The sequence below is a fragment of the Patiria miniata genome, unplaced genomic scaffold (genome assembly GCF_015706575.1).
Source record: "Patiria miniata isolate m_02_andy unplaced genomic scaffold, ASM1570657v1 HiC_scaffold_4, whole genome shotgun sequence".
NCBI classification, from domain to species: Eukaryota; Metazoa; Echinodermata; class Asteroidea; order Valvatida; family Asterinidae; genus Patiria; species Patiria miniata.
In genome coordinates, this window is record NW_024037071.1 from 8,200,568 (window position 1) to 8,216,297 (window position 15,730).

Consider the following 15,730-nt stretch of genomic DNA (forward strand, 5'->3'; position numbering starts at 1 on the left):
GCTTGCCCGAATCATGTGATTAGCAACAGTGTCTTTGGTCTGGAGAATTCAAAGTTAAAATGTGCCAAGCATTCTGAGCAAGTCAGTGTACCAGATGTTATTGAAATGTAAATCCCAAAGGGTATAGGTTACTCGCAAATGGCTCATTGATTGGAACAGTGTTTTCTAGTGCTAAGCTAAGTCCAGCAAATCCCCACACCCCCAACCACACTAAAGTTTAACAGACCACATCAGAAAGCTTGTCAACAGATGTTCCCTCTGCCCAATACAAATTGGTCAGGCAACCTCAGCTGTTGATTGGAAATGAGACACTTCAGCATTACCTCCCGGATATGTGCTGAGAGACACTTGGTAGTGGGACATCGCATCGTCTCGGAACACTCCTTCCCAGGAAATAAAGACGGTGTTAGGGTCCGTCAAGTAGTCAACGTCTTTGCGTGACTCAGATCTCGCAAGATCTTTCACCTATTACACACAGGAATACGAAATGCTTTTCGGTCTCGAATACAACAGTGCATGATGTGCACCGATCAAAATTCCTATCTGATCCAGCGTTGTTAAACCTACGTTTGAATCTAGTGCCAAATTTGGTTTTCACCTCAGCATGCTATTGACTAAATTAAACAGATTTGGTACCGAAAAAAATCGTGTTTTTTTAGGTTCACCGTTGGTATTGAATATCAACATCTTGCTTTTGTTATTTAAAGCTGTTGTTTCTTGAACTGTTCAAAAAATGCTACAACAAATGATCATATGTTCCTTGAAAGGTAGAGTCCATCATTTGTCATTTGTGCATTTTTTTTTTTCGTTCGTAGCAACAAAAGTGCTCAAAATCTAAAGAAGGGTCCTTAATCTCAGACAAAACTTTTGTGTATCACACTATAGTATGATTTAACAATGAGATACCTTAAAACTTGAAGCCGTTGAGACTTTTGGTGGCGTGACGTCAGGTGTGATTCCATCCGATCTGAATACCGCGTAAGTATTGGCATCATACCAAGCACGGACGAAGAAATAGTACTGAACTCCTTTGGTCAGTTTTTGGTCTGAACGAAAGGTACAAGATAAACAAAAGAATAATGATGTTATGTACTTACATATAAAACTTTTTTTTTTTACATGTAAAATATACTCGAGAAGCCCCGGCCAACACTACATGTGGATTGTTTTCCTTTTCCAATTAAGAAAAGCTTTCCAAATCCACTTGGTTAAAGTAGAAGAATATCATGCAACAACTCAACGATTTGCTTTGGAATACAACTGAACAATCCAGCCCAATGTTCACAGCCTGTTAATTTGTCACCATTCAGGGGTGCTCTGTTGATTCATCAGCGAATAAATACAATGTAACACAATGTAGTACAGGCACTTAATAACGTTGGTTCCTGTATGACACACTTACCTTTATTAAGAGTGATGACTGTGTGATTATCTTGTCCGACATCAAACCAAATCTTCTCCATGGCTGGATCAAAGACGCCTGCCGGCTGACTGGGTGTGGACGAGTCGTCACCTATACTGCACTCATACCTACCAGATAATATTTAAAATTCACTTATATTTTCCCAAACCTTCCCCTTGATGACACGTTAGCCAGTGCTGATTTAAATGACATAGTATTTTGGGCTAAGGGTGTAGTTCTGTTGAGACTGAGGCTGCTGTAGTATAGGATTTTGCAATACACCACAAATGACAAATTTAACATGACATGCTCTCAGCAAATCAAGAGACAGAATAGAATGTGCGATTTAGGTTTACTACTAACATGTAATGTACATGTTCTATATTCTATGTTATGTACATATTGGTAGGTGGTTTTTTTGTAATTCCTTACTATCAATAATGTAGCGTTCATGAAATGATATGCAAAATTTATCAACATTAATCTTGTAATCGATATTAATGTCCATCAAAACTCACCACTTGATATCCAGCCCTTTAGGATCGTTGACTCGCCACACTGCAGCCATCATATACTGAGTGGCAGTGTCATCAACATCAATTCCATAATCAACACCATCAAACATGATATCGAGGACATCTAGAACTTCAATCTCTGAATTGGGATTGCCTAAAAAAAAAATAAAAATAAATAATAGAAATTACCAAACAATTCAAGAGGACTGGATAATTTTGTTATGGGGGATCTCTGGTGAACGGTTAACCTGCATGTTGCCTCAGTGCACAAAAACTAGGGCACTGAGTGGCCTACAAGAAAGCACAAATTAATGAATTCATATTTGTGTTATTTCACAGCAAATCAGGTCCCAATTCCATGGCTCTGCTAACCACAGAATTCCGCGCTAACGATCACCATTTTGTGCTAACCGCGCTAGCATCAAAATTCTGTGCTAACCCTGTAAGCACAGAATCCTTACATATGCACAGAAGCCCAAATTCCTCGCTAACCTGTGAAATACGCTTATTTTAAGTACGGAATTTTCTGCTATAGTAAGCAATGACAGGCTCCACGACGATCATGATTTACTGGCAAAACAGGTAATTTTTCAGTCGCTACGCTACAATTTATGCCACCTAAAATGATTGTGCAAGTTACGGCATAATTTACTGCGTAAGTTGCTGCCTTAGGCACTAGGAAACTTTCGTGAAATCGTCATGACCGAAATATTGCGCGGCGTGAAATGATGCACAACTTTCGTAATAAAGTGTGGCGCAAGTGGAGTTGCGCCATTGCGTAAAAATTTGTGAAATCGACTGCTGGGGATCACGCAAAGATCGGCTTTGTTCACATTCAAATGGGCACGTGTAGTGTTTCCCATATTGAGAGCTCTCAAGAGTAAGCCACACCCCCCTTATATACCCTTCTTCAATACTTCAAATCTGACTTACTGTTGGAGACGTCATTACAAATCTCCGAACCCACTGAACACCCTCGGTTGCTTTGGGCGCAACCGCAGTGTCCCTCGCAAGTTGACGCCACACAGTTCTGTAATGGAACAAGAGCGCCCTCTATTGGCGAGGTGGGAGAAGCTTCAAAGGTGGCATGAAGACGAGCGCTTGGAATCCCAACCTGACAAAAAAAATAACAAGTTAAAACCAATACACACAATGATCAATTTTATTTCACATGTTTCTAAGATTCATTTCAGATTTTTTGTTTCAATACGTTAATTTCAGACTTGAATATGATCTATGGCCTACTTGATACAGCTGTTATTAAAAGCACAAAATATAATTTAATATGTATCCTTTCAAAATCCCAGTTGATTAATTTTGTTTATGTATCAATGTTTTTAAAATTCCATAGGCTTCATGCTTTAATAGCACTCCGCACTAAATGTTAAAAATAGATGCAAGTACCCGGATCTCAGACAAACATGCTGTACGAACTTCTCATGTGAAGATTACCCGCACGCTTGCAGTACCGTTTCTATGCGAATGTATGTGGCCAGTGCGCGCTAGGCGCGTGATTGTTTGTCTGAGTATGCGCACGTATGGCGTGGAGCAAAATTGACGTCATTAGTGCGGAATGCTATTACATTTTAATAAACTGGAATTTTTTAAACTACAATTTGTTTTTATTCCCATTATTTTAATGCCCAACATTTAATTCTTCGAGACACATACTGTACATGTACATGATTGCACACAGGTTTATTGTTTGAAGATGGCACAATTCAAATTCAAAATCATTAACACTTTTTTTGAAGTTTTAAATTACCCCATTGACAGCCCAGATAGAGATGTATAGGTATGGAGGCTCCAGGTCTGTTATACTGCCCTCCAGTGGAATGACGGCTGTCTGTAGTGTTTCCTTGTCTGTTGACATGCTGTCGTTGTTCCTGTGATCAATGCGAACTGGTCCTCTCTGTTGGTGGACGAGAAATTTGCCTTTCAAAAATAATGAATTACGGTGAACTTTACAGACGGAATGAGGAGACCAAAAATATTCAATGTTTTGTTCAATTCAATAACATTCACATGTATTTCCATCAAAAGCAAGGTAAAGGTAAAAATATTACCACAAGAACAATAAGTTGTTATATAAAGATGGAGGCATGATTTTGAAAAGCCCAAGCATATAAGGGGCGTGCCTTACATTAATGCAAATTGCTGTCTTCTACAATAGGAATACTGTGTAGGCAAACAGTCAACAAAACAGTTCTTGACAAAAGTTTGATCTATCGCAGCGTTGTCATTAATCACAAATCCAGTCACAAGTAAAGCACAATATCAATCACAATTTGTAAGAGATGATAAACAATCGTGAAGGAATGCTTTTTGCACATTTCATTTGAATAGCTTGTGAGCTGACTTGGGACTGGATGGCTTGTGATGGACTTGTGATATAATTGTCATGGACTTGTGATGGACTTGTGATGGACTTGTGATGGACTTGTGATGGACTTGTGATGGACTTGTGATGGACTTGTGATGGACTTGTGATAGACTTGTGATGGACTTGTGATGGACTTGTGATAGACTTGTGATGGACTTGTGATGGACTTGTGATGGACTTGTGATAGACTTGTGATGGACTTGTGATAGACTTGTGATGGACTTGTGATGGACTTGTGATAGACTTGTGATGGACTTGTGATGGACTTGTGATAGACTTGTGATGGACTTGTGATAGACTTGTGATGGACTTGTGATAGACTTGTGATGGACTTGTGATAGACTTGTGATGGACTTGTGATGGACTTGTGATGGACTTGTGATGGATTTGTGATGGACTTGTGATGGACTTGTGATGGACTTGTGGTGGACTTGTGATGGACTTGTGATGGATTTGTGGTGGACTTGTGATGGACTTGTGATGGACTTGTGATGGACTTGTGATAGACTTGTGTTGGACTTGTGATGGACTTGTGATGGACTTGTGATGATGACTTAAGGTCCTTAACAAGTACCTCGACTACAGAACTGATCTAAACAATACCTCACGGGGAATAGTGCACAGATATTCAAAGACGACATAAATCATATATTATTTTTAATATATTTTTAATAACTCCAAAACTAAATATAAAAGCTTAAATACACAAAACTGTACCGAGGTGAGTTCGGAGCCGTCGTAGGTGCGCCCGACGGAGACCAAGTAGTGGCTGATACCAGAGTGAACATCAGCAAACCCCAGCCAGGCAAGGGCTAAGGAACCAAGGGATGTGCGGGGGTCTTCTACCCAAGTCATCCAGCCAGAGTGGTATGGAGACGGGGTGGTCGGTGTGGCTAATTCTGGCTGAATGGTAAAACCATTAGCATTTGTATTACAATGTATCATTTGTTTAATACAATGTATCAACTGCAGCCTAGGTACTCCACTACAGGAGGGTCATACCTCCTCAGGATGTTAACCCAATCTGTAAGTTATTACAATGTATTGATTCTTTAACAATTACTATGGTAAGTTATTACTATGGTAAGTTATACCCCAATCTGTAAGTTATTACAATGTATTGATTCTTTAACAATTACTATGGTCACTATATCTACAAGTATATAGTACAGATGGAAAAAAACAAACAAACAAACACCCCAACATGCACATACTACAATGTATTACACTGTAATAATATAAATCAAAACGTAAAACCATATAATGCTGAGGCATATTTAAACCAAGAAGTTTTCTGACAAGATATTTACCCCAAATATTGATTTTTTTTTCAAGAATCTTTGATTAAAAAGGGACAAATTTTCAAGAAGTGTGAATTTTTTGTTTTAAAAGGTAAAACTGCTGAAGGCATCGGCCAAATGCTTCACATTAAAGGCACGTAGGCATGAAGTTACTCTGTGAAGTTACTCTGCCAGAAGTTGTTCTGATCGAAAGAATTAATTATTGAAACTGTTTTCTTTTTAAAGTGTGCCAACAGGCAGACTTTTTTACGTGCATAAGCAACAGAATCCATTTACGAGACCCCCAAAATTGTGGTTTCCTCTGTTTTTATCAAAATGTAATTTTGAGCAATTTTGCTGTTTCAAATGGACAAAAAATGAAGAGCAAAAAAAAAGGAAACCTATAAATCATCAAACTTGATAATCATGATCCAAAAATTACAAATACAAACTTACTCCAGGGGAAGTGGGTTCAGGATTGGATGCACTCTCTGTGCCTGAGGCAAACCTCCCTTGTGAAGGTGGACTAGCATCAACCTGTGCAAGCACCAAAAAGATTGGACTAAATTTCACAGCTGTGCTTAATTTACGGAAGTTTGCTCAGAATGAAGCATATCTGTTCAGCAAAAGTCGGCTACCAGCCAAAAAAAAGAATGTAATATATGTGGCTTGAAACTTAACACATAAGGCCAAAGTGAAAAAACAAACCGAAAGTTCTGCTTTTGCAACTTTGTGCATGAACCAGCACATAGTTGCAGGCCACCACTTTTATGATATACCAACAGATTTGATGTAGTTGGTGTGGATGTAGTGGATGTCATTTAACGAAATAGGTTGCAGGCCACTGTTGTTATGAATTATCAACTTCCGTCAGATTTGTGGATATCAGGATGGTGGATGTAGTGGATGTCATTTAACAATAAAAGTTCTAATTTGCAGGCCACCACTGTTATGAAGTATCAACTTCCGTCAGATTTGTGGATATCAGAATGGTGGATGTAGTGGATGTCATTTAACAATAAAAGTTTTAATTGCAGGCCACCACTGTTATAAATTATCAACTTCCGTCAGATTTGTGGATATCAGCAAGCGGATGTAGTGGATGCTACTTACCAATAAAGGTTCTGCCTTGCTCTCCATGCACAGACCATTATAGTTGCAGGCCGACACCGTTATGAAGTAACGGCTGCCATCACTTAATGTCAGATTAGTAAATGTGTGGTCCGTCTCGCTCCCAGCAACCTGCAAATGAAATTGATTTCAAATCAAAATCACCAAGTTCAAATCACAGAGTGGAACAAAATACTCCACTGAGCATTCAGGAAAGAAAAAAAGGCCTGGTGATTATTTTTGAGGGTAAAAAGCAAAGGTCGCACGACTGTTATCAATTTTTAGGATCATGGAAAACACGGGTTAAAGCCTGAGTCCATCATTTGCAGCCATCCGAAAAGTAACTGGCGTAATTGTTGTTGAAAAACAAACTTGGTTGAAAGATAGTAAGGGGACTAAACTCCCTGTGAAATTATTCTCTCTGAGAAGCTGTCATTTTGAAGAAATCAACGACAGAAGGCCTTTCCAACGGTGCGTCTTAAGAGGCACCGTAGGAAAATTTAAATTAGTAGTTCGTTTTGTTATTCGACGCAGCGCGCACAAGCATTGGAACGACACACAGGCGCGCGCGGTTGCTATAATTCGTCGGATCAGTGCGCGACATCGCGGATAGCTGCAATTCAAAACAATTCAAAACATGATTCAGTAACTTTTGATTTGAAATTTAGATCCTAGAATGCTGTTTTTCTCGGAATATATAGCTGAAGCTTAGCTGAAACTTCATCAGGTTAGTTGTTCAGTATCCTTTATTAGATTTTGAACACTTTTGTTGCTTCAAATGAACAAAATGCACAAATTACAAATGATGGACTATAGCTTTAAGCAATCTATTACAGAGGTTAACTACCTTTACAGGTGGGATATTGATGTCTCCGTTACGATGCGTGCTGACAGAAAGGTATTGCTCTTTAATACCACTCTCTGGGTCTTGGAACAGCCAGGAAATCCGGATGAGATCACAGAGAACCTGAAAAACAGATACAAGCTATAAGATCATAAGTTGACTTGTTTAATACTGGCCGAGCTCATATTTATTCCCATTCATAAATAGCTTTTCGGTCAAAAATCAAAAGAAATCAACATTTTTTAATCTCCGATTTTCAACAATTTCACCTCATGTTTTTTGAAACACCCCTCTTGCTATGTTATGGTATGTGCCTCTTGCGAGTAGTCCTAAACAACTTCTTATATGGAGATTGGCGTGCGCATGGTGCGTACCGTGCACTGCGCGATGTGGCGCAGAATGCAGCGGTACCCGTGCAGTGTGAATTTAGGACTCGAAATATGGATTCTTGGTAGTATTGCGCATGCCAAAGTGGAGATTGTGAACGTTCCGAACACCAATAAAAGGGTAAAAGGGACCAGATTTCACGGGAGTCCAAATTTCATGTGGCACTGGAAAAGTGTTTAAAACCAGCCAGCCGGTGTTTTATCAACCGTTTAAGACCGGCCACGTGACAGGCTCTCGACCAATAGGAATGGGTAGACTGTCTTAGGTATTTATGAATACAAACTAATACAATGTTCTGCAGGTGCTAATTGTTAGTTTAATGACATTTGATCATGAAGAGCATTGATTTAATTACCTGAGTATTTTGCACAGCCGTCCCAAAAGTCTCGTCTACAGCAGGTGCGTTCACCACATCAGGTGGGCTAGAGTCGACCCGGAACCCACTAGACGTAGCCTGACTCCACGAACCGAGCCGGTTATAGGCGCGCACCGTGACGTAGATATCAGTACCGATCGGCATCTGGTCTGAATCTGACAGGAATATCAGGGCGTCTTCTGACAGCTCAATGCGCGTAGAGGGGAGGATGTCCTCAGCTCCTGGTGTCGTGCCGGCGCGCCATTCGTAGTGAGAGAGGCCTGAGTGAGGGTCATGAAAACCCCACCAATGAGCTCGCAGCTGCAGCCTAGAAACGAAACTCAAAATCTTTAACTTACATCCACCGATTTGAAGTGGTTAGCACAGAATCATGACTAAAGACAGAATTGCCATTAAGTGAGTGAGTCTGGTTGACTTAAAACTTTGAAACAAACCTTGTTTGAAAATTAACAATTTCTCAAGACACAATTATTTCAGAGTGCAGATCAACGGTAACCCAATTTATTTCTGCTTACTCTAGAACAAGAAAAAATTGCTTACACGTGTAATTCTATTTCACCAGCGGCCAATATGCAACTATGGATCGTGCAAGCCAAATAAGTTGGTGAAAAGTGAAAAAAATAATAAATAGCAAACCCCAAATAATAATAAACTTATCTACACACCTTTTCCACATTTGTCTTTGTACGGGAAAATGTATTTGATTATTAAGACTATAACGTCTCCTGAGAAGTATTGCTCCCATTTTGACTGCATAAAGACCTTCCTTGCGCATTATGCAGTCGTATGGCAATTTTATGCTTGGTTATTACTTTAAAAAGGCTTGCTTTTACACAAAATGAAACATCTGCTGGGCGAACCTGTTCAGCATGAAAATGGTTTTAAACGACGCTCCGAAATTCGGCACAATTCTCAGTCTGCTACAAACCATACCTTGAAGACTGGAAGCTTATGTCACCACCCCCAGGACCGCCATCATACACACGCCCCACCACAGGGGGAGAATCATCCACCGTGACCCCATCAGAGGTCACTGAGGTACAAAGGTCAGCAGCATTACAGGCCGTCACGGTAACGTAGTAGGTCAAACCAGGCACTAGGTTCAGGTTCTCTGCAGTAACACCTGGGAATATGTATAAACAATCAGGATTTGAAGGCTGTGAAACAAAGGGAGTCATTTGTTTTATTCCACAGAATTTGGACGTTTTTATTACATTGTATGTATTTCCTGATGAATCTATTACAGGGAGTAACAGGCAGGGTGGCTAAGGGAGCACTTGGTGAAAATAGTTGATCTTGGAATAGCACCATTGACTTACATTTCCTAAGCACAAGTTAGGAATGGTTCGTATGTTCTGAGCAATTTATCTGAGGGAAACCTAGTGCCATAAATCTTAGTAATATTAACCAAATGCAGCAAAAAGGGCATAATGTCCACGTAATGTAACGTTTGTAACCAGGTTTTAAAAAAAAAATTGTGAAAGTTGAAAATCACAGGGCCCTGAGTGCTACACAAACAGAGGAAAGAGGAAAAAACTAAGTAAAAATGAAGTTTAAAGAATAGACACATTAAAATATTGCAAAGAATAACATATAAATACTCTGTAACATTCTAAAATAAATAGAAGAATCACAACTAACATAAACAATTACTATTCAGTGACCCCTTACACTTTATCTACGAATGCGTCAAAAAGTCAAAATTGTTTCTCAAATTCAGGGAAAGACCCTTTTGTACATTTTAATTTTCATGGCACCACATTTAAGTAGTCCGTATTTAACAATAATATAAAAAAAACAGCGGACTGGAACGTACTTGTTTCCAAGCCTACATGCTGCCATGGCACAACGTCGCTGCATCCCGGACACGTCCCGGAAAACCACGAATAGCCAACGAGGGCGCTGTGCGGGTCATGGAACCCTTCCCAGGATGCCTCAATCGCCGTCCGGTCCTCCTGGAAGTCACGGTCCCTGTGATTGGTCGATGGGTCTCCGTCAAAGACATGACCGGCCAATGGCGGGCTTGCGTCGACTACGTAGGCACCGAAGCTCTTGGATCTGATCAGCTGGACATGATCCACCGCCTAAAACATGAAGAAAATGTATTTTCAAACTTAATTGATGAAAGAAGTTACAATTTTATCAGGCATGCAACTATAAATTCACCCCAGAAAAGGAGGAAATTCCAAAGTTTAGAAGACTTTGTACAGTGTTTTTCATTTTTGAACGGCAGAATTGAGGATTAAAAAAGAGGATATCAGCTGATCCGAGGAAAAGTTGCATGCCTGTTTTATATTGCATTCTTATTATATATACTGTTTAACTTATCAAACAAAGATATCTTTCTAAATCAAATAATGAGCCAAAAGTATGTAATAAATTCCAAGACATCATTTTTGTATGGAATAATGTAGGGAACTGTGTACAAAATTGAATGGGTATGAATATATTTCAATGGTTGCAAGTACGGGATCCAATTTTATGGTGCTGCTAAGCACATGATTTTACGCTAAAAGAACCTCCATCTATTTCTCACAGATCGTAAGTAATGAGCACTGTTAAAGGCATGCTGACCTCAAAGGAAAAAGTTGTTTAAATTAGTGTCAATGCAAGAGAAATCACAATGCACGCACCATCGTTAGCACAACCACGCCATGAAATAGAGCTTGAGGTTTGCACCATTTTCTGCTACGGTCAGCACTTGAAATAGGGCCCAGACATAATGATGCGAACATGAATTCTACGGAAGTATTAAGTTCTGATGTTCAAACTGAAATGTCTGGCAACATGTGCATTGTATGCTCACCTTGACGGTAATAAAGTATGAGTGACCCTCCTGCAGGCGTAACGGCTGTGATGGGTCACTTGTCCCGGACTCTGAGGTCTCTCGTGTGAACGGCATGATGTCTGCATGGCCTGGATGTGAACCCACGGCCCACTCATAATATGCCATGCCGCTCTGCTTATCTGAGAATACATTCTCCCAACTGAGGATACATAAAACAGATAATGGAAAAACAGTAAATATTTTGAACAAAGTCAAAGTCAAGTCTGTCACGAGCCAATATGGCCCATCAGGCTGGCATTTATCTCTGTTTTCCTTGCCATGAAACAACTGAGAATATTTCTATTCCCCCCTGGATGGGATGCCGGTTCATCGCAGGTTACTCCCCAGCTAATACTAGTACCCATTTTTATTCCGGGGTGGAGAGAGTCAAGTTGGGGTGAAGCGGCTTGCCCAAGGACACAACATATGACCAGCACCTGGATTTGAACCCCTGACCCTCTGATCATGAGTCACAAGCACAAATCGCCAGGCCACATTCCCCCACTCTTAACAAAGCCCCCGGCAAATTACAGTGTTTGACATCAGAGTCAGTAGTAGGTGTGTACAGATGCCAGTTTTCATGATATGGTATGTTACATGATACTCCGGTCAGCAACCTTAAATTTCCTAAAACTGGAGCTAAAACTGAGGTCTTTTTAAACCCAGGGCAGAGACTGTTTGCATTCCTGATGATAAAAATCAACTGCAATTGGCTCTAGCGCACCAACAAGAGAGGGCACTTTTTTTTCCATCATTTTCGAGAGCCCTGTCGATGTGACACATAGCATGCTTTGAGAACATGCTTTTTTATTCTGAACGAGCACAAAACCAAAGTGTCTTTGGGTGAGCATCAGGCATCATTATCAATGCGTTCCAATGTCTCTCCCAGTAGTTTTGCCCAACTCTCCCTTTCTTACAGTTCAGGGGGTACATGTCTACTGATGCCAAAACAAAGGATCTGCAGAATTAAGGGCATGCATACTAGAAAGGAATCAAATTTAGTCACATGTCAGTAAGAAAGACACGGCCATGCAATATGTCATAGTTCAGTTGAATATCTTGTGACTTGACTTGAGACTGACGGACTTGTGATTGACAAATGATTTGACTTGTGATGACTTAAACATAACTGTGACATATTGTCATTTATTCTGTACCTTGCTGACAGAGATGTAGTTGACCTGATGAAGCTGCCTCCAATGTTCAGGGTGAAGCTGTCATTGACGGCTGGAGGCATTGCGTCAATGATGATTGGGTCAGACGTCACCTCCGCAAATAGACCAACAAAGTCATAGGCTGAGTAAAGGGGAAAAAATCAAAAGTTCTTGTGATGGTATTTTTATAGGCTTTGATAAATATAACAAAAAATTTATGATGGAAAATTGATTGAGTAGTTTGATTTTTTACAATCTGAGAATCGAAAGGAAAAAGAACTTTAGTGAACAGGCCAATGAAGATTGGGAAAAATCAATCGTGCCTGGCGGTGATATTTCAACCCTAACCCAATCAGATCTTTCAAATACTGCCAAAAGTTTTGGAAGATTTTGGAGGATTCAGGAAAGGTGAAGCCCAGCGACTATAACTTCATAAGGGGCTTGATTCCTCTTGGTCCTTGAATGTTCAATTCGTTTCCTGAATAGCGGGGGAATTCTGAAGGTAGAAGATGGTTCCTAGCCGAAATCAAGTCGCAAAATTAAGACTTTGTTCAACTTTGCTGAATCCCACAAGAACCTAAAGTAATCGTTTTTTAATTTGAACGTTGTAAAGTCATGTCGAATTCTTCCCTTGAATGAATTCTTACTTTTGGCTGCAGTAAATTCAATGTGTAAATATGCAGGAAAATAAGCTAAGACTGACGTGATTTGAGTTGCGATGACAAATCAGTTTCTCACCTCTAACGGTGCCATAATATGAGTGTCCATGCTGCAGTCTCAGACTGTTGACGATAACGCTGTCCGTGAGACCAAGGCGAGTGAAGTCAGTCACGTCGCTGCCACCCCGAAAGGAACCTGACAAAATTGACAGATTTCATTTATTATTATTGCTATTTTTATTATATTGCAATTCACGATATACACATGGTGTTTCACTTATTATCATTGTTTACTATCTTACCGAGTTTCATAAACAGTTGTCAGTGCATTCCCAAGATCAGTAGGGGGTAGAATCCCCTCCCCCCCCCCCCAAAAAAAAACAGTAGGATGGCTAAAAAAAAACGTTGGCTCTTTTAGGGCTACAAACAAACTTCCAACTTCAACCTGTGGCATTTCAAGTAAACTTTAATGAGAACTTGTTTCCTTTGTATTAACTACAAAGAGAAAATCATAACTGATCGTATAATAGTTAGCTATTTTTTTTAAACAATCTGCAACGTGCCAAGTACAATGAAGCACAAGCTAGACCATTTATGACAAATTTTGCAAATTCTGCTCATTCAATTCATTCAGCCTCCCTGATATTTTATTTTTTGTACTACACCTTTTTCGACATACAGAGACTGCTACCATAATTTTATCCCACAGATATTTTGTTTTATTATTTCAAAACCTAAGTTGAATCGTGTCTGTCTTACCGATGGCGTATTCATAGTATTGGATCCCTGCATGATGTGACGACAGGCCGTGTTCCTCTCCGTCAGTGAATGAATCCCAGTGCAGCACCAACTCCGAAGATGACCTCTGACAGAAGAAAAAACAAAATCAAATAAACCACAAAGGAAAGGGTTTGCTTTTAATCAATATGAGGTTATAGCCAAAGTAGTTGACTCAAGCGGGATTCGACTCTGCGTCCTCCAGAATATTGTACCGGCACTTCTGAGCACTGCCTCCGACTATCACCCAATGTACAAAAGGGCAATTCCACGGTTACTCACGTTACATTTTTGATGTACTTTTGAGTTTCCTTGGGCTGTAATTACCTTACTGAAAAGGTTTAATAACTGTTATCCCCATGGTAGATAGAGTAGACCTAGACCTACCTAAGCACCAAAGATGACATCCAGAAAAAAGTGTTATGTATGATGTATGATAAACAAGACACACAAAATCAGTTACTCACGTTACGAAAATGTAACGTGAGTAACCGATTTTGTGCATCTTGTTTATCATACATAACACATTTTTCTGGATGTCATCTTTGGTGCTCAGGTAGGTCTAGGTCTACTCTATCTACCATGGGGATAACAGTAATTAAACCTTTTCAGTAAGGTAATTACAGCCCAAGGAAACTCAAAAGTACATCAAAAATGTAACATGAGTAACCGTGGAATTGCCCAAAAGCAGTGCCTTTTTTGTGAGACCACCAAATCAAAAAGGCTAACAGCATGAGTTACAAAGACTGAACGCCAAAGCATGACTACCTGAAATGCTTGATGTTGTCCCCCGCCAATCCACACAGAGCCCGGGGTCGGCGGGGTGGTATCCACGACAACGCCGTCACTGCAGCTGGACACTGAGGGCAGTGTTTGGTTCCACGTCTCGTGTTGAAGGACGACTCGGTTGGCATGGATGCAGATACGATAACAGCTGCCATGTTGGAGGGACAGGCCCGGGACATTCACAAACTCTTTATCTGTGAAATGCAGAAACCAAAATTTACATCTTAGAAATACAGTCAAAGACAATCAGCTGGTTGTCTTCAGAAATTTTAAGAATTTAGTAAACTCAAAGCAATAACCCTTGTACATACTCTCTGACCCATTTTTCACTGAGCATATTTGTGACTATATCCGAAGAAATGACTTAACTTTCCCTCTCTGGCTAGCAAATTCAACAAAGCCCAGCAGACAAAATCAATCAAGAACAGTTGAGTGCTCCCTGCCTACATTAAGCAGGATTGGTTGGCTGTGACTGTCTTGTGTAACTCAATACAGCTATATATGCAGTGACCGTAGGAAATTGATAAGACAGTTGTGTCTACCAGTCACCTGCTTTTGTCTGTTGATGAAATTTGACAAGTCACAGTGTTTTAGAATATGATCTGACTGTTGGTGGCAAGCATGTGTATAAACGAATGGCAGGAGAACAGGTGTGCTGTTTTGACTGTCTGTGACTGTTCAGACAGCAGGAGGGTTAAGGAAAATGTTGCACTTATTAATTTTTCATGTGCATTTGAAAGTGCATAATTTGTTCTTCATTTGGATAGATCAAATATCTGCAAATGTTGTGTAGATGAAAAGGTTGATTTGCCCTTTGATTTCCGTTTTTTAAGATTTGATTTAAAGGCCAATTGCTAAAAGCAACTCTGGTGACTAGTGACTCATTTTGTTGGGTTGGGTCATATTTGTTAGTTCCTTTTGTATGGAAATTCACTTATTTTTCTGAAGTTTAAAAATTTCAGAAATTTATGGCACTTTTCAAAAACAAAAATTTACAGGAAGTTTCTCTACATACAGATTTATTTATTTTGCATAGGAGCAATCCCAGCATAATATGAAAGGAAGTGTATCGTCCGTGACAGTGCCAATTAACCGTGTCTTCTAATTAATGATTCACAGAAATGATCCAAAACTCCTAGATGATTGATTAATACGATGTGGAAAAAAATATCAGATTTATTTTTGGAGCTCTTATAAAAAGCTCTGTTATGCACCAAATTTTTGGAAAAA

At 39.8% G+C, this 15,730-nt stretch overlaps 1 protein-coding gene across 1 annotated transcript in view; it reads right to left on the reverse strand.

Annotated features, from left to right (window-relative positions):
• The window catches only part of LOC119740085, a 44,719-nt gene that overhangs the window by 9,120 nt on the left and 19,869 nt on the right, over positions 1-15,730 (reverse strand). The window contains exons 26-43 of the mRNA XM_038215288.1: positions 14,483-14,694; positions 13,697-13,802; positions 13,017-13,133; positions 12,282-12,420; positions 11,104-11,284; positions 10,114-10,381; positions 9,231-9,420; positions 8,277-8,604; positions 7,538-7,657; positions 6,694-6,822; positions 6,037-6,117; positions 5,018-5,203; positions 3,683-3,829; positions 2,851-3,031; positions 1,921-2,071; positions 1,403-1,530; positions 907-1,046; positions 324-465 (exon numbers count right to left, since the gene is read on the reverse strand). Coding sequence (XP_038071216.1) covers positions 324-465; positions 907-1,046; positions 1,403-1,530; positions 1,921-2,071; positions 2,851-3,031; positions 3,683-3,829; positions 5,018-5,203; positions 6,037-6,117; positions 6,694-6,822; positions 7,538-7,657; positions 8,277-8,604; positions 9,231-9,420; positions 10,114-10,381; positions 11,104-11,284; positions 12,282-12,420; positions 13,017-13,133; positions 13,697-13,802; positions 14,483-14,694 — 2,946 coding nt within the window. The remainder of the gene's footprint in view (positions 1-323; positions 466-906; positions 1,047-1,402; positions 1,531-1,920; positions 2,072-2,850; positions 3,032-3,682; positions 3,830-5,017; positions 5,204-6,036; positions 6,118-6,693; positions 6,823-7,537; positions 7,658-8,276; positions 8,605-9,230; positions 9,421-10,113; positions 10,382-11,103; positions 11,285-12,281; positions 12,421-13,016; positions 13,134-13,696; positions 13,803-14,482; positions 14,695-15,730) is intronic.